Source organism: Hylobates moloch, unplaced genomic scaffold (assembly GCF_009828535.3).
Source record: "Hylobates moloch isolate HMO894 unplaced genomic scaffold, HMol_V3 SCAFFOLD_2, whole genome shotgun sequence".
NCBI classification, from domain to species: Eukaryota; Metazoa; Chordata; class Mammalia; order Primates; family Hylobatidae; genus Hylobates; species Hylobates moloch.
This window is the reverse complement of record NW_026652277.1, coordinates 143,618,544-143,645,911: the sequence shown is the minus strand read 5'-3', so window position 1 is coordinate 143,645,911 and position 27,368 is coordinate 143,618,544. Positions and strand designations below refer to the sequence as shown.

The window sequence follows — 27,368 nt, the reverse complement described above, 5'->3', positions numbered from 1 at the left end:
GTCAGATTTTGGTTTATTATGGTAACATTTTAAGGAACTCAAGAGATTAAAACAGATTTACTTAACCAGGAATATGAGTCAGTCACTAGGCTGAGGCAATGGAGATGCAAAGACAAATTTAAAAATAAATCCCCCAGCCACAAAACAGCTCAAAATCCAGTGGCAAGAAATATCCTACTATATCTTGGCTAGATTGTATAAGGTTTATTCTAGGAAGATAAACAAAATACCATGAAATGAAGCTGAAGAAACAATATTGCCGAGGTTGGGGATGAGAAATTTCAGTGAAGACTTCATGGATTAGGAAACATTTGAACCTGGACTTTAATGGAAACAGATGTTCAAAGGTGTGCCCAGTTTAGTCGTAGTAGTAAAAATGGCTAGCACTTTGGTATGAGAGCAGGAAACAAAGCTGAAAAGGCTGATAAATTATCTTCAGGGTAAATGGTGAGCTTTTCATAAGAAAATTGCATGATCAATTTAGTAATTTAGCAGCAATTTAGGAAGAACTCTGATGAGGCTGTGTTAGAAAGGGAGCATCTGGGGGCATGAAATCCAGTCAAGAGTTTCTAGCAACATTCAAGGAAAGAGAGAATGAGTATCTGCAAAGGCAGAGACACTGGGCACTGAAAAGAATGAACTGATTTCTGTTTCAGGTCCCTTCAAGGGGACAATCCAGTGCCAAAACTTTTTGCGTGTATCTGAGGGCAGTGTTTAGGATCTGTGGGTCTGATAGAACACTCAAGCATACATGTTCTGTTTGTTCAATATGTAAATGTGTTGAGAGGAGACAATAGGGTGGGAAAGGACAAAAGCAGGGGGATAGTGAGGAAGCTACTCCTGCAATCTAGATAAGAGATGATGATAACTTGGCCAAGGTGATAGCAGTGATGAGAAGTGGTCAAATTCTGAATATATTTGGAAGGTACTGCCAACAAGGTTTGTTAATAGGTTAGATATGAAGTGTGAGAGACAGGACTCAAGCATGACTCCAAGATTTTTACCCTGAGCAACGGAAAGATTGGAGTTGCCATTAATGAAAATGGGGAAAACTAAAAGGAACAGGCTGGGAAGGAGGAACATTTTAAGCTTGAGATGTCTACTTCATATGAATAGAAAATATTATACTTAAAAGATATTTGGCTTAAGGATTGGTTTAATTAATGCATGATTGTTCATTGTGAATCCATCTCTACTTTTGTGATTTTAAATAACTAATCATGTAATGAGGATCTCATTCTCCTCAATCAGAATTGGACTTAGACATTTTCATTAAGTTGGTTTCAGCTGAGTCAGATCTGTTGTTTGTATTTATATTGCAAGGATAAGAGCTGATTCTTAAATAGATGAATCAACAAGTGTTAGTTTCATTTTAGTGACTTGGAGTACTTGTACCTAGTACATACTAAAAAATTAATCAAAGTTGTGGGCACCAGCTTTTGTAAATGACTTTTTCATATCAAAATCTAGAAGTATGTAAGTTATAAGTGTTACAATAATAAAGGCTGTGCTCTTAACCTTGGATTCTTTATATGAAAGAGGTGTGTTTACATCACTACAGTATACCTTTCATACACTGATCAGCCAATTTATAAAACATCTTTCATTTGAATTTCTGTTTTTAGTACTACTTAAAAAGTCCAGACAGGCAAAATTTGACAGTATTTTTCCATTTTTATTTCATTTTCTTCTAGCAGTTTGAAATAGCTCATTATACAATTCCACAAATAGTATCACAACATGCATAAACAATGCTCTTCATACCACTTCAAACATTTTTAAGACAGGTTATGAATTAGCCTTGTTTTGAACTAGTGTTATAGACGGCTAGGGAGTTACCAAATATTTAGACTACTGAAAAGGCTAAATGGATATTAATTGTAGTAATTTGATTATTAATCTTTATAAGTAAATGAGAACCTCTACTAAAAAATGTGTTTCCAAGGGTTTTTAACAAATAGGTTGTCTACGGCCATACCACCCTGAATGTGCCCGATCTCATCTGATCTCGGAAACAAATAGGTTTATATGAGAGCATACAAACCTATAAAAGTTGAATCAATTGGCTAACCACATTTTTGAAGCGGTCCATAAGGCATTTGAGAATTCCTTAAATACTTTACCTATTATTGTTTTTTTTTCTTTGAGACGAAGTCTTACTCTGTCACCCAGGCTGGAGTGCAGTGGCGCGATCTCGGCTCACTGCGACCTCTGCCTCCCGAGTTCAAGCGATTCTCCTGCCTCAGCCTCCCAAGTAGATGGGACTACAGGCATGCGCCACCACACCCAGCTAATTTTTGTATTTTTTTAGAAGAGACGGGGTTTCACCATATTGGCCAGGCTGGTCTCGAACTCCTGTCCTTGTGATCCACCCGCCTCAGCCTCCCAAAGTGCTAGGATTACAGGCGTGAGCCACCACGCCCAGCCTACTTTACCTATTATTGTTAAATAATGTTGTCAATTATAGCACTGCAAGTTCCCATAGTAAAACAATCAAAGATTGCAGTTGTTGAAAATTCCTTCCCTGAAGCTAGTCATATTCTAACTGATTTATGGAAACTTGTAACTGTTAATCTATGTAAGTGCTCAGTGAACTATATCACAAAATAGTGATAAAAAAAACTCTATAAATCTACTTTTGAGAGCCCATAACCCCTACTTCCACATCCTTTCTCCACCTTCAGTAAATAAGATGAAATCTGAACATTCATATCCATTGTAAAGTAAATAATAGTGGAAGCAGAACTCAAGGAAAATATTTGTGAGTTTCTCAGCCTAACCAATCACTGTCTACCTGCCTAACATTCAGTCTTGAATACTCAGTTCTACTACCACCCACTCTCAGAAGTGTTTATCCCTTCACAGCCTCTTCTGGCTGTGAAGGCATCATGGCATTTAACGCACTAAATTCTAATCACTGATTTTCTTTGACCCCTGTACTAGCAATTGCAGGCTGAATGTCCATTTTTATTTCTTTATTTCCTGATCCTGGCAATATCTGGTACACACTAAATGTTCAACAAATGTTTGCTGAATGAATAAATTAATGAACAAATAAAACAGTATTGATTCCACATGTTGTAACTTTGTAATAAGTAATTTGTTACTTAAAACTATGTTTAATATCATGCCCCCTCTAAAAAAGAAAGAAAACCAGTATCTCAGCCTATTTTCAACAATACGTTAATCCTCATGTTCATTTATTCATATTCATTTACATGGTACTATTATACACTGGCACAATGTAGGATTAACTTGCAGCACCTACTCTTCATTCACATTCACTATTGTGCCTGTAGATTAGCACCAAAAAAACAATTTCTAGCAAAATATGCCTCATGAAATGATATATCAATAGTATTAACATTGTGTTATCAATTTTTCTCATCTAAGCCTATCTCTACTTTCAGGCCCTTTTCATGATAAAAGCAAAGTTTAACCTCTGATTTCTCTTTGATACAAAAATATGCCATAAAGCAACATTTTCTGCTAGTTTTATTAAGAGAACCTATGTTTCTTCCCCCTTTATGTTATTAGAGGTAAAATTCCATTACAGTGAATTCTGATAGCCAATTTGATAGTTATTGTAAATTCACTGATAGAAATTATATATATTATATAGCTTTCAGGATAGATTCATTAAAAAGACGCAATGCTTCAAAAAGTGAAAACTGGCATCTGAAATTTGAGGAAAAAGTGGCACATACATAATTCCTTCCCTCACCAAGATCGGAGATCATTGTGTAGTATGGTATTCTTTATTTTGAAAATTTATGTGTAAAACTATAGAACTATCAAGAAATAGCTAAGTTCTTTTTCTCCTTCACAGTAATAAAGGTTCCAATAAAGTACTTTCCATAGTAGTTTATTCTTCATAAATAAATCACTATTATAATTGACTACTTACGGAGAAATGAAAATATTTTAACTTAAAAAAATACAGAGCCCTTGTTGATTAACAGAATTTGTCTTAAGTAGGATTTTATCTATAGTATCATATATATAAAATCCTTATACAAGTAACCATTGAAACAAGTCAGTAACAAAATATTCATGTAACTATATCACAGATCTCAGGAAACAGACATTCAGAAAAGATTTAAGGCCACTAAGTAACAGCCTCTCATAAAACCCAAGAAATCTTAAAATTGCAATTAGACTTAAAAGGGACCTAAACATCACTTTGTGCTGAACCAAGATTAGAAAAATCTTCCACTCTTGACATTTTCATGTTCTTAGTTTTTCAATCAAGTGATCAGCCTGTAATTAAAAAAATACTTTTTAATTCTAGATATCATAGTCTCTATCAAATAATTCTCCTGGTATCCCTATTATAATATGCCACATTAGAAGAGTTGAGTACTACATACTCTGTTCCTGAAAATATCTTACAAAAAAACTCTCGGTATAATATAATATCTATATATAATTATTCTACATTGTATATAAATGGGCAGATTGTTGCCTGCATTGCAAATTCATTAACAAGTTTCAAGAAGCAAAGGAAAATAAATATAACAGTAAGGTTTTAAAGAGTAAAGTAAGACCTGAAATGCATTATTACTAAGTGAAAGAAGCCAATCTGAAAAGGGTACATACTGTAGGATTCCAACCATATGACATTCTGCAAAAAGCAAAACTATGGAGACAATAAAAAGATCAGTGGTTGCCAGGAGTTAGAGGGGGAGGAGGGATGAATGGGCAGCATACAGAGGATTTTTAGAGCAGTGAAACTATTAGGTATGATGCTATAATGGTGGATACATGTCCTTATACATTTATCAAAACCCACAGAATACAAAACCAAGAGTCAACTCAAAAGTAAACTATGGATTGTGGTGATAACAATTTATCGATGGGGTTCATCGATTGTAACAAATATACCACTGTGGTGTAGGATGTGATAGTGAGGAAACTGTACATGTGGAGGGGTAGGGGGTGCATGGGAACTCTGTAGTTTCTACTCAATTTTGCTGTGAACTTAAATCAGCTCTAAAAAATAAAGTCTATTTTTTAAAAAAGGTAAACTAAAGTCTCTGAGTTACATCATTTCAGTGTTTTTCTCAATCACACTATATAATCTGGATCATTATATAAGATTTTGAAATTAACTTCAATATCTTTGATTTTTTTCAAAGTCTCATAAGATATGCTAACAAAGTCAGATTTAAGAAGAGTTCAGATTCTCAGGATAAACCAACAACATATCTTATAATTTTATACATTGATGTTTTCCAAGTAAAAAAGTCTTTCCTATAAGAAAATACAGTCAAAACATTACAAAAATGTATTTTCATTCATCTTTTATTATAAAGGTATAGCTCTTATAGAAAATTAGAAATACAAATAGGGGAAAAAAAAAACCTTTTCTATTACACAAACTTTGTTAAAAAAAAAAAAAAAAAAAACCAAACCAGCTGTCCGGCAGAATATCCCATTTCAAATACATACACACACACATATATATGTATCTTATATATTATTTAATTTTTTATTATTTTTTGAGACAAGATCTCACTCTGTCACCCAGGATGGAATGCAGTAGCATGATCACTCATGGGCTCAAGCGATCCTCCTATCTCAGCCTCCCATGTAGCTGAGACTACAGGCATACACTACCATACCCAGCTCATTTTTGTATTTTTATATAATTTAAATAAAATAATCTGGGCAACGAGTTGAAGACAGGGATAATATGTTTGAAATATGAAGTTTCTAGAAATTAGACACTTTTTAAATTTTTTGGTACTATGACTAGAATAATACCATTCATTAATGATAAATACTATTGGATGATTATTCAGATATGGCAACTATAGATCACTTTATCATCATGGACCATAAAATAGTGGTCAATTAGTGGTCAATTGGCCTTAGAGGGACCCCAGAGTCACTTAATAACTGAGGGTTGACTTTCAGACCACAGGTATATAAACAGCTGAATTCTACTCCACTTTTGCTTTGGCAAAGCAGAATGCTGTAATTTTTTAGACTCAAAACTTTGGGCCAGGCACAGTGGCTCACACCTATAATCCCAGCACTTTGGGACACCGAGGCGGGTGGGTCATGAGGTCAGGAGATAGAGACCAGCCTGGCCAACATGGTGAAACCCCGTCTCTAATAAAAATACAAAAATTAGCTGGGCATGGTGGTGCACGCCTGTAGTCCCAGCTACTTGGGAGGCTGAGGCAAGATAATCACTTGAACCAGGGAGGCAGAGGTTGCAGTGAGCCGTGATTGCACCACTGCACTCCAGCTTGGTGACAGAGTGAGACTGTCTCAAAAAAAAAAAAAAAAAGAACCCTTTGGCCACAGATCTGGTAGGTAATGCTACTACTACAACTCTTTTCTAAGGAGTTTGACCTATCAAAAAATACAAAAACTCAATTTCTACAATGATGTTGATGATACAATAGAGGTAGCAGGTAACATTTCCTGACTACTATTTGCAAGGTACCGTTTTAAGTGCTTTACACATAAGTTACCTCATCAACTCTCTTATCAACCCTAGGTGTAGGCACTGTTACCTATATGCAGGTAATAGATAGAGACCTTGACCCTTAAAAAATGTAAGTAACTTTCACATGGACCCTCAAGCAAGCACTGCAGCCAGAATTTGAATCCAGATCTGACTCCAAAGTCAGAACACTGAAAACCATGGTTCTTCTATATTGTACCCGCTACTTGCAATGGGGAAGACTTAGCCATAGCTTTTCTTCCTACAGATTGATGATCTTGAAAATCCCCCAAATTAAAAATATTATTTTGGATATGTGCAAGCAGTATGTTAAAACAGGTAATCAAGCCTATGAGAGCTGTAAGTACCTACTGTTGAGAAGAAAAAACTACAACGAAAAGGATAAATATTTTAAATATTTTTGTATGCTGCTGACATAACAAGAATACTCACTGTGATAAACCAATAGGAATTGACTCTATAAACCAACTTGGATAAGAAGCCAAGCTGATCCACTGGTGCCAGAACATGAAGGTGCAAGTGGGAAATGGAACAGAATGGTGGCATATGAAAACCCATCCTAAAATAGAAAGGAAAGAGATGATGGACAAACCACTTCTAAAATGAAGTCATTTTTCAGGTGAAAACACACAAATTTTAACGAGATCCAAAGTAAGTACCTAAGGTAAATAGACTGTCACAAATCTTATTAAACGTTTCTCTTTATGCACTTCAGAGGATTCACACACTTCCTCTTCTTTTCATGTTGAAGTTCGTACTAACATAAGCTCATCATCAAGGAAGGCCTTAACAGCATATTATGTCTCAGTATAATCTGTATGAATTCTGAGTTGGCATAATGTCTTATCACTTCAGTCTTTATCATCTTAAGCTTTCATTCTCTTAAAATATGCTCTTGCAATGAATTTTTTAAAACATCACTGGACACTCAAGTAGTCGTGTTCCTTTATTCAATACATAGCCAGTAGATGGCACCCTTTTTCCTTTAATAAAGTACTCGGACATTTCCTACCAAACCAACAATATTTCAGTAGTGAGATTAATTATGTCATCATAAAAAACCTTCGTCATCACCCAGGTTTCTTGTTTAATACTTAAAATAAGTTAGACGATAATGATAATTATGTGCTGTCTAAAAGATACACGAGAATTCCTTTAAATGGTTACAAAGTTTTTAAAATATGATTTAAACTCTTAAAAATAAGCTTATAAAAAGTTTTGCAAGTCCACCTATGCTCAGCAGAGCAAGACACACCTGTAACAATAATCAAAGCCTAGAAATATTTGCCTGTTCAAGGTATCAGTGAGTGGAAGTGTGGAAAGGAGGCATAGGAGAAGTGCTATACTGCAGCAGTGATCATCTGGGACTAGCAATGTGCAGTCAGATATGCAGTACATACTTTAAAATTTCCACCACTACCTAGAAGAGGAGACTAGGTTTTCCTTCTGCCAAACAGTCATATAATGTAGAATCAAATAATCTAGAAGCTTGAAGCAACTCAAAGGTTCACTCAATCTTTTCATCTTAAAGATGGCGAAGCCGTGATTCAGAAAGTTTAAAATATTCCCAAGGTCACAAAGTTAGACAGTCGTGGAGCTGGAGACTCAGGGCTCTCGATTCTTTGTCCAATGTTCATTCTCCTAATAAGCATCCTATGACTGTGAAGGAAATGTGTGGCTTCTAGCCAAAGGGTCTCAAACACCATTTGTTCCTTGTCACTATCACACTTGGTAATGCTTAACAGTTTTTGAAGGATTTTTCACACAGAGAATCTCATTTGCGCCTACCAGTAGGCAGAGCAGGTATTATCTTGGAGAGGCTAAATGGCATATTTAAACTAACACAGACAGTATAAGTAGAGTACACCACAAGTAGCATGGATGGCATTAGAATTCAAGTCTATTCTGAATTCTAGGTCAAAGTGTTAGAAGTAATCTCCATTAAACCTGCTTGGGTCACAGAAGCAAAATCGGAAATCTTTTAAAAAGAAAACCATTACTTAGATAAATTAAAACATTTGAAAAGGCCCGGCGCAGTGGCTCACGCCTGTAATCCCAGCACTTTGGAAGGCCGAGGCGGGAAGATCACTTGACGTCAGGAGTTCGAGACCAGCCTGGCCAACATGGCAAAACCCTGTCTCTACTATAAAAAATACAAAAGCTAGCCAGGCATGGTGACATGCACCTATAATCCCAGCTACGTGGAAGGCTGAGGCAGGAGAATCACTTGAACTCGGGAGGCGTAGGTTGCAGTAAGCCGAGATCGCACCACTGCACTCCAGCCTGGGGGACAGTGCAAGACTGTCTCAAAAAAAAAAAAAAAAAAAACCAGTTGAAAAATTGAACATCATGTGCTTATGCCAGAGTTCAGCAGACAACAAATTCAAGTTTATTTCACATTAGAATTATAATCATGTGTTTTTAAATCATATAAAATTTTTCTAGGCAAATTCAACTTGCACACAATTTTATAGGAATGCATATATTGAACATAGAAAAGTAGACTTGCTGGGTGTGGTGATCACACCTGTATTCCCAGAACTTGTGTAAGGCTGAGGCAGGAGGATCACTTGAGCCCAGGAGTTTGAGACAAGCCTGGGCAACATAGGGAGACCCTTTCTCTACCTAAAAAATTTAAAAATTAGCCAGGTGTGGTAGTACTCGCCTGTGGTCCCAGCTACTCTGGAGGCTGAGTTAGAAGGATACTGTAGTCTGGGAGGTTGAAGCTGCAATGAGCCATGATCACATCACTGCACTCCAGCCTGGGCAACAGAGTGAGATCCTGTTTCAAAAAAATTTTTTTAAAAAGTAGACTTATAACTATTTTACCTACCCACTGCTCATATAGATTTGTCTGTCCAAACTACAAGTGGAAATTATTGGAAGATATTGAGACACAAGAGGAAGTTTTATTACATTTATACTACTAATGAACTATATTCTCACTTTCAGGAAAATTACATTTAAACCACAAACTGCCACCTCTGTTTCCATTTTCCATGAAGAAATAACATTTTGAAAAAAGTCAATAATGTATAATATTGGTTTCCATCTGGAAGTATACACACCTCACATTCGTGAAGTCAGTGAAATTATTTCTTTCAAGAATGGTTTTTCCAACAGTTACCATGTTCTCAACTGTAAAACAGAAAAGACACATTACACTAGAGGAGACATTAAGTTCACAAATTGCCATTGATCTTCACTCTTGTCCTATCAAAAGACACATTCAGGCCAGGCACAGTGGCTCACCCCTGTAATCCCAACACTTTGGGAGACTGAGGCAGGAGGATCACTTGAGCCTAGGAGTTTGAGACCAGCCTGGGCAAAAAGGCAAGACCTTGTCGCTAAAAAACATTTTTTAAAAAGTAGCCAGGTGGCTGGGCGCAGTGGCTCATGCCTGTAATCCCAGCACTTTGGGAGGCCAAGGCAGGTGGATCACGAGGTCAGGAGATCGAGACCATCCTGGCCAACATGGTGAAACCCCGTCTCAACTAAAATACAAAAAATTAGCCAGGCGTGATGGTGCAAACCTGTGGTTCCAGCTACTCAGGAGGCTGAGGCAAGAGAACCACTTGAACCTGGGAGGCAGAGATTGCAGTGAGCCGAGATCGTGCCACTGCACTCTAGCCTGGTGATAGAGCGAGACTCTGTCTCAAAAAAAAAAAAGGTAGCCAGGCATGGTGGTGCCCACCTATAGTCCTAGCTACTCGAGAGGTGGAGGCAGAAGGACTTTTTGAGCCCAGGAGGTCAAGGCTGCAGTGAGCTATGATTGTGCCACTGCACTCAGGTCTAGGTAACAGAGTGAGACCCTGTCTCAAAAATAAATAAAATTTAAAAAAAGACATTCAGTAGCTTTAAGTCACTGAGAAGTTTGCTTATTAACAACGGAAATAAAGTTTCAAATTGAGCCCCAGTGCAACATCACTATCACAAAATCTCACAGACAGGTAGACTTTAGGACAGCTGGCTATTTAGGACATCTGATCACATGAGGACTAATTCTCATCAAGAAGACCAAGTAATTAAACAGAAATTGTTTGATTTAATAAGACAAGAAAACTTTGAGTCTGTCTTTGAGCCAAACTGGTATAAGGATATGGTATCCCTTCCAGTCAGCCTATCCTTGACTAGCCAAAAATTTGTATAATGACTCTGGCTTCCAAATTCCATCTCCTTTATCATCTTTCTTCTCTTGGTGTTTTATGGCCTTCAGGTGGGAATAAACCTGTCCACCAGAAAAATTTTGGTATCTTCAAAGCACAATGCCAAATGTTAGGCCTCCATAGTTTCTAAATGGTGTAATCATGTATTTGAAAGAGGAAGAAGTAAAAACATCTACAGAGGATAGTTGATAATTGAGACTTACAAAATCATTGTTAATGTTTACTCTTTAAGTCACGTCTGAGCTGGGAGACTGCCAGCCTTCCAAGACTAGATTAGTACCATAGAGTCCAAAAAAAAGCTCCAAATTACTTCAAGCCGGACTGTATCTTTTTTTGGAATTTTTTCTTTTTCTAATTTAATTATACAGTCTTTAGAGAACATATTTATAAGATTTCAATCATTTGATATGTATTGAGCTATATTTTATTGCTCGGAATATGGTCAACTTTGGTGAACATACGCTTTTTAAAAAACATGTATGCTGTATTTAAGTGGAGTTCTATAAATGTCAATTATAGTCATATTCCTTGATAGTGTTCTTGAACTCTTCCATATGCTTATTATTTCCTCAACTTTATCAATTATATAAAAATTATTAATTTGCAACAACTTTTAGTATGGAAATATTCAAATATAACACAAAAGCAAAGAGGAAAATATAATGGAATCCCAAATACCTACCAGCTGCTTCAAAATTAGCAATATTTGATTTGCAACAGTTATAAAAACTAGTTATAACAGCCTCTATTCTCCACTTCCGCTGAATATAAATTGAAAAATTCCTAAAAAGCTAAAGTGTGAAACTTAAGAAATAACTACAAGAATGAAAATAAAAACTTTTAATAAGAAAGATGAAATGTTTCAATCAGGTAAATCTAAATTGGATGTAATTGTTATAAGCTCAAATGCTACCCTGTAGTTGTAAACCATATATGTTCTCAAATGTACTGATAGAACTTCAAATGACTAAGGAACTTTGCTGTATTCAGAATCGACAGTTTAAAAATTGTTAGTTAATTCACTAGCCTAAGTATTAATGAACTACACATCAAGGTTTTCCATCAAAGTGGTTTCTTACCTTTTAAAAATCTAGCCCAATTGATCTATCATGTAGGTTACCTTAAAATATTGATCAAACTAATCCCAGAACCTCATGACAAAGCCTTTCCAGATTTCAGAAGTCCTAGCCAGAGCAATCAGGCAAGAGAAAGAAATAAAAGGCATCCAAATAGGAAAAGGAGTCAAACTATCTCTCTACACCAACAATCTGAGTCTATACCTAGAAAACCCTGAAGACTCCACCAACAGGCTCTTGGAACTGATAAACGACTTTAGTAAAGTTTCAGGATACAAATTCAATGTACAAAAATCAGTAGCATTTCCAAACACAAATAACACTCGAACTGAGAGTCTCAAATCAAGAACACAATCCCATTTACGATAGCCACACACACACACACACAAAATACCTAGGAATACAGCTAGTCAAGGAGGTGAAAGATCTCTACAAGGAGAACTATAAAATGCTGCTGAAAGAAATTGTAGATGATACAAACAAATGAAAAAACATTCTATGCTCGTAGATTGGAAGAATCAATATTGTTAAAAAGGCCATACTGCCCAAAGCAATCTACGGATTCAATACTACCAACATCATTTTTCACACAACTAGAGAAAACTATTCTAAAATTCATATGAAACCAAAAAACCCAAGTGGCCAAGACAATCCTAAGCAAAAAGAACAACGCTAGAGGCATCACATTACCCAACTTCAAACTATACTATAAGTCTGTGTAACCAAAACAGCATGATAGTGGTACAGAAACAGACACATAGACCAACAGAACATAACAGAGAACCCAGAAATAAAGCCACACACCTACAGCCATCTGATCTTCAACAAAGGTGACAAAAATAAGCAATGGGAAAATACGCCATATTCAATTAAATGGTGTTGGGATAGCTGGTTATCTATATGGAGAAGAATAAAACTGGACCCCTACCTTTCACTATATACAAATATTAACACAAGATGGATTAAAGATTTAAATGTAGGACCTCAAACTATAAGAATCCTAGAAGAAACCCTAGGAAACACCATTCTGGACATCAGCCTTGGGAAACAATTTATGACTAAGTCCTCAAGAGCAACTGCAATAAAAACACAAGTTGACAAGTGGGACCAAAGTAAAGAGCTTCTGCACAGCAAAAGAAACTATCAACAGAGTAAACAGATAACCTACAGAATGGGAAAAAGTATTTGCAAACTATGCATCTGACAAAGGTGCAGTATCCCCAATCCATAAATAAATTATTAAACAATTAAACAACCAAAAAAACACCATGAAACAATGGGCAAAAGACATAAACACACACTTCTCAAAAGAAGACATACAAGAGGACAAAAAAATATGAAAAAAATGCTCCACATCACTAATCATCAGGAAATGCAAATCACACCCACAATAAGATACTATTTCAACACCAATCAGAATGGCTATTTTTAAAAAGTAAAAAAAAAACAGATGCTGGTGAGGCGGAGGAGAAAACATAACACTTACACACTGTTGATAAGAATGTAAATTAGTTCAGCCACTGTGGAAAGCAGTTTGCAGATTTCTCAAAAAAATTAAAATAGAACTACCATTCGACCCAGCAATCCCATTACTGGGTATATATCCAAAAGAAAACAAATTATTCTACCAAAAAGATACATGCACTTGTATGCGAGTCACAGCACTATTCACAATAGCAAAGGCATGGAATCAACCTAGGTGCCCATCAGCAGTAGACTAGATAAAGAAAATGTGGTACATACATACCATGTAATACTATGCAGCTATAAAAAAGAGAGAAGTCATCTCCTTTGCAGCAGCATGGATGCAGCTGGTGGCCATTATCCTAAGTGAATTACACAGGAACAGAAAACCAAACACTCCCTGTTCCCACTTATAAGGAGAGGCTAAACACTGGGTACTCATGGACAAAAAGATGGCAACAATAGACATTGGGGACTACTAAAAGTGGGAGAGAGAAATGGGGGCAAGAGGTGAAAACCTAACTGTTGGGTACTATGCTCACTACCTGGGTGACAGATCATTGTATCCCAAACCTCAGCACCACACAATATACCCATGTAATAAACCTGCTCATGTACCCCCAAATCTAAAATAAAAGTTGAAATTATCTTTTTTAAAGGCAGATTTGAAGTAAGCTTAGAAATGTCCTAGAAAATGATAGGTGACAAGTCACAGAAGGCATGAGTAGGAAAATGAGCAATCAACCTCAATAGACAAGATTCAGAATCTCCTTTTCAGAAGCTAGAAGTTCATCACTAAAAACTCATAATTAAATTTTGGTGCTAATTCATCTTCACAGGAGACTATAAGGCAGGTACCAACATGATCTCACCATAAGGCAATATGAGCTCATTTGTCATATTGTAACTTGTTCGTTTATAATTAATTTTTTATACCTTTCATTTCAAAGTCAAGAAAGTCCATTATTTAAAAAGTCATAAAAATAGGCCAGGTGTGGTGGCTCACATCTGTAATCCCAGCACTTTGGGAGGCCTAGGTGGATGGATTACCTGAGGTCAGGAGTTCAAGACCAGCCTGGCCAACATGGTGAAACTCCGTCTCTACTAAAAATACAAAAATTAGCTAGGCATTGTGGTGCGTGCCTGTAATCCCAGCTACTTGGAAGGCTGAGGCAGGAGAATTACTTGAACCTAGGAGGCGGAGGCTGCAGTGAGTCGAGATCGCACCACTGCACTCCAGCCTGGGCGACTGAACAAGATTCTGCCTCAAAAAAAAAAAAGAAAAAAAAAAAGTCATAAAAATATATTATCTTTTCAACAGTTTAAATGTTAAATAGCATGATGTGTGGTTTATGCTTCAAAATCACTGTGGGAAAAGGTTAATATATTTTTTTAAATTGTCCATGAGTTCCTAAATGTGGAAGCTGCATAATGAATACATTTATTTTTTTAATGAATTTAAAATTCTTTATGGTGAAAGTTTCAAAAAGTCATAGCGCTCCTTTTTCACAGTACTTAACTAAACTTTTTCTTTTCAATCTTCACTGCCATCACTGATACCAACTGAAGATGATATAAACATGAAGAATACTGCCATCATCTTACCCAGTTCTACTTGATCTTTCCTTAGAGTTCTGCAGTTTCCAATATGCTTCTTTGGCACCACAAGATAATGATGAGTTGCTGCTGGTTTGATATCTTTGAAGCAAATTAGGTCCTCATTCTACAGGAAAAAACATTTGTTAGTGAATTTTTAAAAAGAATTTCTTAATGCTGTTCTGGCATGACTTAAATACCATTAATCTCAGTCTGACAGGGAAATGATACTTATGTTACACCTAACCCCCACTGGGCAATTTTATAATTATGCATTAAGTTCATAACATTTCCTTCATGAGATGCTCATTTATTCCAGAGAATAAAAAGGACACATAAAGTCAATTTTAGGGAAACAATTATGAGTAAAGTTCACTAAAACTTCATTACCAATAATTTCAGAGTTTATTATTTCATTACACATTTCTCTATCCCTACCCTAAAGTTTTTCACTCTTGATACATATTTTTAAAGGTTTGGCTACAGAATCACAGCAAGATAGATAAATTCCTTTCTACATTTAATTTTTTTCCCAACGTAGCATTTTCTTCAATTATAAAAAGAACATCAGCTAGCATTTACATGTCCAGGGATTGCATTTTTTAAACATTTTTTAAAGCAATTATATCCAAATACTTTTTTACTTGCCACTTTACAGTATTAAAAAGACTGAAATGCTGAAACAAATTCCAGTATATTGTACTAATTTATGGGACCACTACAATACATGTATGGCATCAGTTTTCTGGTTTACATTACTCCACACAGTAATCTACAGAAAAAAGACAAGGAAAGGAAGAAGAGCGTGTTTCAGCCTATTAACATTTGAATTTCAAACTTTCCTAAAAGAAAATCTATATTCACTAAATAACTATATTAAGTATCTGATAGTGAATATCTTATTCAGTATCTTATACTGATTTTAATAAATAAAAATTAATTAAAATCAGTATAGAGTTTCCCTTAGAAAAAATCCATGAATGCAATGCTGCTCAATAGTTCTCCATTCCAAGAGCCAAAATTCAATTCAAACAAGTGTGTCATATCCATTCCAGTAATCCTGGTTATCCTAAGATAACAAATATGACAATTACATATCAATTTTAATCCATTTCTATCGTTTTTATTATGGTTTTTCTGTCTAGTATTGAAATTAAAAATTGATATCCATGGAATGTTTTAGAAAAGGATAAGGTCAAGGACTACAATGTTTTTGATTGTTTAAAATTTTCCTTTTTTCCTTTCTTTGAGACAGGGTCTCTCTCTGTAGCCCAGGCTGGAATGCAGTGGCACAATCATGGCTCACTGCAGCCTCGATCTCCTGAGCTCGGTTGATCCTCCCACCTCAGCCTCCCAAGTAGCCGGGACGCACATCACCATGCCAGGCTATATATATATATTTGTAGAGATGAAGTCTCCCTATGTTGTCCAGGCAGGTCTCAAACTCCTGGACTCAAGCGATCCTCCTGCCTCAGTCTCCCAAAGTGCTGGGGTTACCATTATTTCTTTAATACTTCCAGCTCAGAAACAATTAAAATTGGGGGTTAAATCTAGTACAAGAAAATTGCCATAATCGTACTTCCCAGATTGATTCATAACACAACAATGTTATATATCTTTATTTCCCCTCAATTATGGCATTAATTTTTTAAAATCCAGAAGTAACTCTTTCTGGTACAGAATACAACCTGGTTAGAATTAGTTTGAGATGATGTAGCTATACTCTACCTCACAGTAGGAACGACACTTCTTTAGATTAATAGAACTAGCAAGTGCCAGTCTAATAGCTAGCAGGAGAAAAGCTAAAGAGCGTCCTAAAAATCTGCTGTCTCATACTGCATAACTTAGCCATAAGAATGAACCAAAATGCTTAGTTTTGTCTTCCAACCTCTATATTGAAAGGTTTTGGTTATTAACTCTCATATATCAAGAATTTATTTTCTCAATCTTAATTAATTTATTACCCAATCCCAATCCTAATAAAAACTACCAGTCAACATGACTTTCATCACCAGGAATAGATAAAATTCCTCTTAAAAATAAAGAAACTTCATGTTTTAGTTAGCCTACACCCTGACTAAATTAGATTTCCACGAAGCTTTCTGAAATATTGAAACTAGCTCTGATGTCACCCTTTGTCCCATTCCTACTGTTGATCCAGGCATCATTTACATGGTTCATCTTAAGAAAAATGATCCTCCTATTCCATAGATACACTGGCAAAAATATGAAATGTGTGTGTGTGTGTGTGTGTGTGTGTGTGTGTATAAAACTATTCTTTGCAGCATAATTCATGACAGCAAAAGGCCGAAAAATAAACCAAACGTTCATAATGCATCTGGGAGACTGGTTTAATAAATTATGGCAAATCCACATAATGCAGTATTGTGTGGCTCTAAAAAGGAATGAGGAAGATCTTCATATACATATGAAATTATTTCTAAGATATATTCAAGTTTTTCTGAAAAAATAGCAAGGAGCAGGAGAGTGGTTAAGCTATCTTTTGTGTGTAAGAAAGAAGAATACAAATACAGACATGTGAATACCTATTTACTCACAATGGAAGGATAAACAAAAAAGTTTTTAAAAGTTTCTTATGGAGAAAGAGAACATGGTAGAGACGACAAGCGAATGGATGCTAGATTTCTCCAAATGTACCTTGCTTTACAATTTTGACTCTGAAAACATGTAAATATTTAACATGTATACTTCACACTTCACAAGAAAAAAAAGCAATCCCTAAAAATAAAAAACAAACAACAATAAACCTAACTGTATGTCATGTTGGTAGCATAATCATTCCATTCAAAGAAAAGAATGATTTCAAGTGACTTAAAGATACAGTATTTCGCCTATCCATCCCTAATGACAACCACTAAAGAGCATTTTCATTCCTGCACTGAATTCGGATCATAGGGAGGCTCCTCAAGTGTGGGGCATGCCATAGTCATCTTTGAACTCCAAGTGAATAACAAAGTACGCCTGCCAAACTGCTGAATAAATAAATGACAGATGCTTCATAGAAGATAAAGTTACTGACAGACCCTCCTCTACCCCTTAAAAAATGGTGTGTCATTTGGGTTTTCAGGTATTTTTCCAGGAACAGAGATGGATTTTCTATGATCTTTCAGTTTCTCCTTGCAAAACCCCTTCTTAAATTGGAATTGTGGCCATTTTTTAATTAGATCAGTGTGTCTGAACCTTTTCTCATTATCACCTCCCTAAGGAGCCTTTATAGACATTTTCTGATTGCCCCCTCCCATGATGTTTTAATTTCACAGATACAATGTATATATGTTTATGTTCTGTATGATATACCCATGCTTTACATATAAAAAGAATTAAAATTGTTTTTCCCCTGCCACATCTGCTCTGCCCCAGGGAAGAATCAACTTTTATCCTTTTGGTAATGCATGGATTAGAGGAAGAGCTAGCCTATCCTGACTTCATTATCACCATGGACTCTAATAATCAATTTAAATACAACGAATAACTGTTTCAGATTTCGTTAAATCTGAAAACCCAAATAGGGCAGATTGGCACTCAACCTCCATTCTAAATATTTCTGTGCTTTCTGTAATGCAGAACTAAAACAGCTAAAAATCCCAGAGGGAATTCAGATCTTGCCAATCAAAAAGCCATGTTTTTGCTGCTTCTGTTATCATCCATCTAGCAAACTTGGCCAGCTTTAAGACTACAAGGACAGGTTTTTCTTTCTTTTATCTTTCTCCCCCTCCCCCTTTTGAATACCTTATCACTAGCTTCACGGATGTCAAGAATGGCAAGACATCTATTTTTTGTTGGGAAAAAGCTGCCAGCGTGGACCCAGCAGATGGAGTATGGCTCTGAAGCAGTGTTCCTCAACCAGAGGTGGAAATACATAGATGTTCTTTTGATCATGGATACTGCTAGAATTTGGTGCGCAGAGATCGGGGATGCTAACCATCCTGCAACAGGGGACAACGTTCAAGTTAAATTGGCACTGAGTTATTTCCTCAGTATAGTCCCAAGCAAGGTAAATTCTAGTCCAGTGTTACTCAATTACTTTTTCATTATTTCTTATCTAATGAGCCTTTTAAGACTTTTTTTCTTCTAATCCTATCTCCATGAGATTTTAATACCACAGCTATACTCTCTGTTTACTCTATGTGTATCTGTGCCTCATACATGAAAAAGTAAGATATTGCCCTACCACCACCAAGAACCAATTTCCACCCCTTTGGGAGTGTCATCTGCCCTGTTAAGAATGCATGGTTCAGCCTTTGCTTAGTTTTAAATCTGCAGTATACAATTAGACAACACCATATGGAGGTTTATGGAGTGAAGAATCTTCTACAGCTTTTGCTGGAAAGGTTTGCCAGACTAACCCCTCATGATGCTGGTAACTCCAACTTTTCCAAATAGAAATTTTTCTCTTTTGTACTTGAATTACACTTTATGTAAACCCAACAGTTTCTAAATGTTTACAATGAGTATATTTGAATGAGTATATGAATGTATGATGTAAACCATCGAATTATGTTATGTAATTATTCTTTTTAAAAAGATTAATCTTCAACCTTTAATGAGTGAGCTCTTGTACATCAAGTCATCTTAGATTCAATTTGAAAAAGATAAACAACTTTTGGGAGCACTATTATACATGCATATGTATCTTATGTTCTGTATTATATGGATATGTGTGTGTAATATATATATATGGGTTTCCATCCACAATTCCTGGCTCATAACTCCCAACGCCCTTGTTACAGTCTTTTGTTATCATGTTGGGGCATTTTAGGCCTCAGAGACAGGCCTCAGAAAAAGAATCTCTCTCACAATCTCTCTGCCCTTCTCTTGCCCTCCCCTCACCTGCCCCAGTCAGGACTATAATCTTCCCTGACCTTTCTGATTGTGGGTCATAAAACCCTCATTTCTGAAGGGATTGTGCCTCATACCCTGGAGGAAGGAAAGCTTCACAGAGAGGCCAAGAAGAATCTGGACAAGGCCTTGCTGGGTTTCCCCACTCAGTCTACTAGTATTAGATCACACCCTTTTTGTCCAGTCACCTTAATACAGAATTGTCAGTCAGGCCTATCCAATGAAGACTCCATAAAAGGCCCCAGAGAACAGAGTTTAGCGAGCTTCTGGATAGCTGAACTCATGGAGGCTCGTGGGAGAGGACACACCTGAGGAGGACATGGAAGCTCTGCCTCCTTTTCCCCATATTTTGGGCTATTCATCTCTTCAGCAGCATCCTTTGGAATATCCTCTATAATAAACCAGTGAACCTAAGTGTTTCCCTGAGTTCTGTAAGCCACTCTAGCAGGCTTTAGAACCCAAAGAGAAGGTCGTGGGATCCCCAACTTCAAACTGGTCAGTCAGAAGTTCCAGAGGCCTGGACTTGCAACTGGTGGGAAGGGCAGGCCAGTCTTGGGGACTGAGTCTTCAACCTGTGTGATCTGATGCTATCACCAGGTAGACAGTATAAGAATTGAAATGGAGGACACCCAGCCGGTGTCTGCTGCAAAACTGATTGTTTGCTTGGTGTGTGGGGGGAAACCTCCATACATTTGGTCACAGAAGTGTTCTGTGTTGATTCCTGTTGTTGAATGGGAAAACAAAAAAAGCACAGTTTGTGTTTTTCCACTGACAGTGGGCTATTGTATATATTCCCCCGTTTCCCTAATTTAGGGTGTAAATTAGTAGAAAGTACTGATCATGTCTTATTTCCACCGGGAAAATATCCCCAGGCTCTTCATATTGTTTACTTTGTTCCTAACCAAGAAAAATTCTCACCTTGGATGAGATAGAAGTCTGGATCCCACCCCTTTTGATGACTATTTTTAGACAAAGCTTTCTACAGCTACTAGTATCTATTTTCTATTAGTTTCATATTGGAATTGCAGAATACAAAAATGTAAAAGCAGTTGCTACGGATCTACTAAATACTGAACTCTGAGTTTAAAAATGCACTTTACCTCTCTTTAGTCTACTTTTATATTTAGTAAAATAAAGGGAGACTGAAGAGGCAAAACTAGGTCCCTTCTGATTCTATGGGTCAGTCCAACAGAGGTCTGTAAACAGAAAACTCATGTGCGTATTCTTTTTCCCTGTCAGGTGCTGTCTTTACTTCCTTCTCCTATTCAGCATATATTCCATGGTCTACCACTTCAGCCACTTGCTTGCTATAACTTCTTTTTTTTTTTTTTTCCCCAGACAGAGTCTTGCTCTGTCACCCAGGCTGGAGTGCAGTGGCGCGATCTTGGCTCACTGCAACCTCCACCTCCCAGATTCAAGCAGTTCTCCTCCCTCTGCCTCCCAAGTAGCTGGGATTACAGGTGCCTGCCACCACACCCAGCTAATTTTTGTATTTTTAGTAGAGATGGGGTTTCACCATGTCGGCCAGGCTGGTCTCGAACTCCTGACCTCGTGATCTGCCTGCCTCAGCCTCCCAAAGTGCTGGGATTACAGGCGTGAGCCACTGCGCCTGGCTCCATAACTTCTTAACTGTGTCTCACTACACTTCTATAACACCCACATGGCAAAACCCCAACCTTGGGTCAATACAACTGCCTACCTTGTATAATCCCAGGCTTAGGCTGCTGCTGGAAAGTGGGTAGAAAATCACACAACTGAGCACACTGGTATGACCTGAAATTGAATGTCCTCAACCTCATGTGACCCGCTGTACAACAATCCTTGTTTCCCTAATTCTCTCTCCTAGCATTCACAGGAGCTACTTCAAACCTTTTACTTGTAAATAACCATATAATTGCTCCTTCTCCTTTTTCAAGGCTTAACCCAAATGTCACCTGCTTAGTGCAGATTTTCCTGACTAAAATTTTAAAACTGCGTCCCCTTCGTCTTTATTTTCTGCCATCTAATAAACTATAAATTTTACTTATTATTTTGCTTATTATCCTTTTCTGCAACTACGATGTAAGCTCCACAAGGGCAAGGAGTTTTGCATGTTTTGTTTACGGCTGTATCCCCATGCCTCCAACAGTGCCTGGCACACAGAGAGTGAGGAATGAGTTTCCTCTTTCCCAGGATCAACGTTCTACCCCTGGGCCATTTTAAACCTCTCTCTGTAGGCATCTTCCCATTGGGATTTGAACACACAAAAGCCTTCACTGTTTTAAAAGCTTTCTCTTAATCCCCAACTTCTCCTGTAGCTACCACTACCTTTCCCTCCTCCCCTCGATTGCCAAATTCCTGTGAGAGTTGTCTGTATTTGCTGTCTTCACTCCTTCCTTTCCCAAGTTCTTCTCAATCAACTGCTATCTGCCTTTTGCTTCACCACTTCATGAAATTGCTCTCCTCAAGGTCAATGAACATCACTTTGGGGACAAAACCAGTCCTGCTCTGACTCTGCAAGGACATACAAGACTCACCTAACCCAGATTTGAGGATGAAGGCAGGCCAATATTACTGCTGACATTGCTCACAATTCCTTTCTTTTTGACATACTCCCTTCTCTTAGCCTTCCCAGGGTTCCTTCTATTTCTCTGTTCCTTCTCTGTTCCCTTTCCAGGTCCTCTTCCTCTGTCTGTCCCTTATGATGTTAGTGTTCTTCAGAGTTCTGTGTAGGCCTCCCCTTCACTTTTTACCTCATGGGTGATCTCATCGCTACCCTTCTTTTTCAGTTTCCATCTATAAACTGACAGTTCTTGTAATCTGGGTTAGAGATACAGATCCCTTTACAGAGTGCTAGACTATCCAACCATTTAAAAGACATCTCTACTTAGATGCCTCAAACTCACCTCAAACTCCACAACTCTATAGCTGAACTCATCGCTTTGCTACCCCCCACCACTCCTCTGGCCATCTTTTCTCCTCCTGTGTTCCCGATCTTAATAAAATGGTACCACCATTACTAGTTTACCCTAGCCAGAAACCTGGAAATCATCTTTGACTGCCCCCTCTTTCATTTCCTTATTCTCTTATATCTAAATCAGGGTTTCTAAACCTTGGCACTTCTGACATTTTGAGGGCTGGATAAGCCTGTTTTGTGTGTGTGTGTTGATGGGGGGTGGGGGTACTGTCCTGTGCACTGTACCATGTTAATAGCAACCCTGGGTTTTACCCATTATTTAGGTCCAGAAGCAACCCCCAGAAGTGCCAGAAGTTGTTACAATCAAAAGTATCTCAATACATTGCAAAATGTCCCCTGGGGGGGCAAAATCGCCCCCAGTTGAGAATCACTGACCTGTATCCATCAAGTCCTGCCTGTTTTACCTCCTGAATACTGTATCCCTTAAATTGATATACTTTTCATAATCTTCTCTATCACATTCTCATTTCAGGCCATCATCAGAGTAGATTACTCTACTAGCCTTCTAACAGGTCTCCATACCTCCAGACTGGTCTCCTCCAAATCATTCTCCACAATGATGCCAGAATGACCTTTCAAAGATCAACCCCCTTCCTATAACTCCGCAGCATCTTCCTCCCAACCCACCATTAAACATTGTGAAGCTTCACTTTGCTCTTCAGATAAAGACAAAATTCCTTCACATGACTTCCAACACACTTAATAATCTGGCCCCTTGTTTACCTCTCCAGCCTCGTCTTTCGTCCTCTCAAACTCTATGCACTAGTTAGACAATTTGTTAGTTTTTCTATCACACAAACTGAACCTCTCGGGGGGTCTCTCCACCTGGGACATTATTCTCTCCATTTCCTCATCTGATCAACTCCTACTTATTTCTTCATGTCTCATTTCCTCTGGAAAGCCTTCCCTAATTCTTCAGAGCTGGGTTAGATGCTCCTCCCACCAGTTTACAAAATACTGTAAAATCACCTGACCACAGCTCGAGGCACTGTAACTGGCTACCTCCTCTGTATACATTCCACCCTTTAGATTGTAAAATCGGGACACAGACTGTCCCTTATCTTGCTCAAAAACCTCCTAAACAAGGTATTAGAAGGAATTCTATTTATTTTTTAAAAAATAAAGGAATGTTTACTACAAAAGACACAATCTTTGGAGCTAATTCTCTCAAAAAGTTGTTTCTATATGGACAAGTAAAACCAACAGAATAAAGCGTGTGCCAGATTATCCGTTTAAAAATATCTGGGCAAAGTCTTCATGCTCTGAAAATGTCCACGCATCCCAACTGACAGTGGAATTCAGAGGCAATTCAATAATAGTTTGACCTCAGACCCACTCCCTCCAGCCTATTTTCTGCCAATCTAACAAACAGCTTTCCACAATTATCATTACCTATTTTCTACTAGTTTTCTCACCAGTATCGGTATTAGAGTGTGCAGGTATTAAAATCAGTATCTTGAAGGTGGAGGAGAATCCCTGTAATAAAAGCAGAGGCCACAAAATGTTATTTGTACCAAGTACCTGGGTACCTGCAAACATAAGCCAAAGCATTCGGCCCTGTCATTCACTCTTTGCCCCTCGGAACAGCAAAGATACCGCTGGAGCCACTGCCTGTCCGTCCCCTAGGAGTGAGTCTGTCATCAGCACCCGGACCCCGCAGAAAGGCCCGTAGTGGGCGAATCCCCAGCTTCCCCGAGCCCCATCCACACACAGCGGCCCTGCCTCGGCGAGCTGAGTAGCGATCGGGATCCTCTGCACCCGGTCCACAACGGCGAGGCCTCCCTGCCGGAGCTCCGAGGGGCTGCCAGGTCCTCACCCACCCCCGGCCGCGCGTCGCCGCCCACCTCGCAGTGCAGGAGTTCAGTGCCCGGGTCCTGCCGCCCCGCGATCCGGCAGAACACGCAGGTGCTGTCGTAGTCCTTGGGCTCCGGTGACTTGGCAGCGGCTTCACAGGTCCCCACCGAGGAAACCGTAGATTCTGCAGTCGCCGAGGCCTCACAGTCGGGGGCCAGGCCGGCGCTGCGGTTCACCTGTTCCTCCGCCATCGCACGCGCCCCTCGCGGCCTGGAGCCTCGGCCTCTCCAGGGCTACCGGGCCCGCGCAGGCTCCGCGTCCCACACCTCCTCCGTTTTACCTCGAGACGTCGCCCCTTGCCTGACGATGGGCGGTGATCCAGGCTGGGGGGAGACGGAAGGAGACGCGATGGGGAACTTCAAAGTCTGAGGCCGGCCTCAAAACCGGCTACCACTAGAGGGCGCGCGATGAAGCTGCCAAGAGTCGTCCTGACCCCTGCGCCTCGTTGGTATGACGCACGACGTCTGCCAAGACGCAGAGCGCCCCGCGCGTCGTGGTGAAATCACAGAGGCGCGGGAGCGTCTGACATAATGCAGCTTGTTGGGTACTCTGGACAGGCTTTCTTCAAAGCCCATAATATAGCGTGTCCAAATATTGTATTACGCTGCCATTTTTTTTTTAAAAAAAAGTTTTTTAAGTTTGATTTTTAAAATTCGTAGGTTTTTAAAGAATGAGCAAAATTCCTAAAGCTTTGTTTTCAACAAACATCATGTTTGCTGCTTTTCAGCCACGATAATATAGGAGTTTAAGCTCAAAATGTCCAAAACTGATCTTTACATCTCTGTTGACTTTTTATTGTTGTTAACAGCACAGCTAGATCAAAATAGCGAGCTTTTTTTTTTTATCTCACATTCCTCATATACAAGTAGATGTGGAGTCCTATGGTTAATAGTCTCAAATATCCCAGAAATTCAATGCCAGTGCCTCATAATGCCTCACCTAGACCAACGCAATCACCTTCTAACTTATTTATTGATTTTCCTGTCACTCAGACAAAACCTTCAGTAACTATGTGCTCAAAGAAAAAGTACCAGTTCCTTAGCTTGGTGTTCAAGGTGGACTCCAGCCTGGTATCTGGCACACAGTAGGCAGTGGAAAAACATTAATTGTGGGAATGGATAGATGGATTGTACATATTAGAAAATGTACAGTGAAATCTGATTCTCTCAATGGCATCACTAATGACATAGCTACTGGTGTTGTCCTTTCAAATTCAACTTTTCTTTTTGTGGGTTTTTATTTCTCTCCCTGATGCTAAATGCATAATACTCTTTTTATTGCTGCTTCCCATACCAGTAATATCAGTATTCTGGGTGGAGCTGTTCCTGGCAGGCTGTCAGGAACCTAAAAGGCTGCCTTGGCACAGAGGCCCAACCTAACTGATGACCAAGCCTTTCTCAAGAGCATTCCAGGGCATCTTCTCTCAGCAGGAAACTGCTGGCTGGGCTGTACCCTTAGAAGGGGATAGTGGACCCTTCTAGTACAAGAGATTAGCTCATAAAGACAGTTGTGACAACTGGCCACCATTTCAGGGGGCAAAATATTATATCTCTTCTTTATACCATGCACTCAGATATACTTCTGATGAAATTAACTATTTAAATGTAACACCTGAAACCAAAGAACTGTTATTGGTTTCTTTAAGATGTAGGTGAATATTTACTTTGCTTTGGGGGTGGCAAGGAAAGGGCCTAAGTGCTCAAAATGGATTCCATTAAATAAATTACTGATTGGTGTAAAATAAGATTTTTTAAACTTTGTAAAATAAGATTTTGTAAAGTATGTAAAAATGCCAAAAACTTCATTGAAAGAAAAGTGGAAATTTGAGTGAAAATATTTGCAGCATGTGTGAGAAATAGTATTAATAAACTAATATAGGAAGATTTCTTATAAAACAATGAGAAAGATTTGAGGCCAGCACAGTGGCTCACACCTGCAATCCCAGCACTTTGGGAGGTCGAGGCAGATGGATCACTTGAAGCCAGGAGTTTGAGACCAGACTGGGCAACATGGTAAAATCCTGTCTCTACTAAAAATACAAAAATTAGCTGGACATGGTGGTACACGCCTATAGTCCCAATTACTCAGGTGGCTGAGGCAGGAGAATCGCGTGAACCTGGAAGGCAGAGGCTGCACTGAGCTGAGATCATGCCACTGCACTCCAGCCTGGGTGACAGGGCAAGATCCTAGCTCAAAAAAAAAAAAAAAAAAAAAAAAAAAAGAGTTGAAAACCTCAGCAGAAAAATAAGCAGCTTTTATGAAAGTAATTAATTAAAAGAAAAAGTACCACTTAAAAATGTGAAGAAATTCATCCTTACTAGAAATTGATGAAGTCTACGTTAAATAACAATGAAATAAGCCTTTCCCCAATTAAATTGGCAAAGATTCCTTTATGTAATAGCATTTGTATTGTGAGGGCACAGGAAAATAAACACTCTCCTACACAACTGACATGATGCACTCTACATTTCTGATAACATAAAGAAAGTTTCAGGAGGGAGGATAGGAGACCATTTATGGGAATTACAGAGCTCTATGAGGGTTAGAGAGCTGCAAATAAGGGGTGCCCTGGGACTCTGACGCTTCCCGTGTAATTCACATGAACAAGGATAATGGACATAATGGGAAAACTGAAGCTCTCAGAAGAGAACTTCAACTGACTCCCTCCAAAATGATGACTCATATACTTGGCCTTCCTGACTGATACCAAAGATAAACAGTCTGTGCTCATATCAAAACTAATTCCTCCACTTACACGCTAGATCCCATTCCTTCTTGCTCACGCAAGAACACCACTTCAGAAATTCCCGTTATGTCCTACATCATCTATTTTACTGTCTTTACGGGATCGTTCTATCCACTTACAAACATGCTATAATTTCTTCCACTCTAGAAAAATGAAATGAAACTTTCTTTTG

The 27,368-nt window shown here is 38.3% G+C and overlaps 1 protein-coding gene across 2 annotated transcripts; it reads right to left on the bottom strand.

Moving 5' to 3' along the window:
- Window positions 1-1,654: 1,654 nt before the first annotated feature.
- On the bottom strand, window positions 1,655-25,841 carry HINT3 (histidine triad nucleotide binding protein 3). Of its 2 annotated transcripts, XM_058435543.1 has the most exons (6): window positions 25,744-25,841; window positions 24,441-24,773; window positions 14,790-14,907; window positions 9,547-9,616; window positions 6,911-7,037; window positions 1,655-4,260 (listed from the first exon to the last, which is right to left on the bottom strand). In XM_058435543.1, exons 2-6 carry the CDS (start codon window positions 24,639-24,641, stop codon window positions 4,228-4,230), a joined length of 549 nt encoding a protein of 182 aa, XP_058291526.1. In that variant the 5' UTR covers window positions 24,642-24,773; window positions 25,744-25,841; the 3' UTR covers window positions 1,655-4,227. The 2 variants fall into 2 exon arrangements, with proteins under 2 accessions (XP_058291526.1, XP_032014340.1); XM_032158449.2 differs by lacking the exon at window positions 25,744-25,841 and having other exon boundaries at window positions 24,441-24,885.
- Window positions 25,842-27,368: the final 1,527 nt, after the last annotated feature.

Coding starts and splice junctions, on each gene's coding strand:
- HINT3 (XM_058435543.1), bottom strand. CDS start 24,641: ATGGCGGAGGAACAGGTGAACCGCAGCGCCGGCCTGGCCCCCGACTGT. Junction 14,908..24,440: donor CTGAACTCCTGCACTGCGAG/GTGGGCGGCGAC, acceptor TTTTTCCTGTAG/AATGAGGACCTAATTTGCTT. Junction 4,261..6,910: donor ATTCCTATTGGTTTATCACA/GTGAGTATTCTT, acceptor TTTTAATTACAG/GCTGATCACTTGATTGAAAA.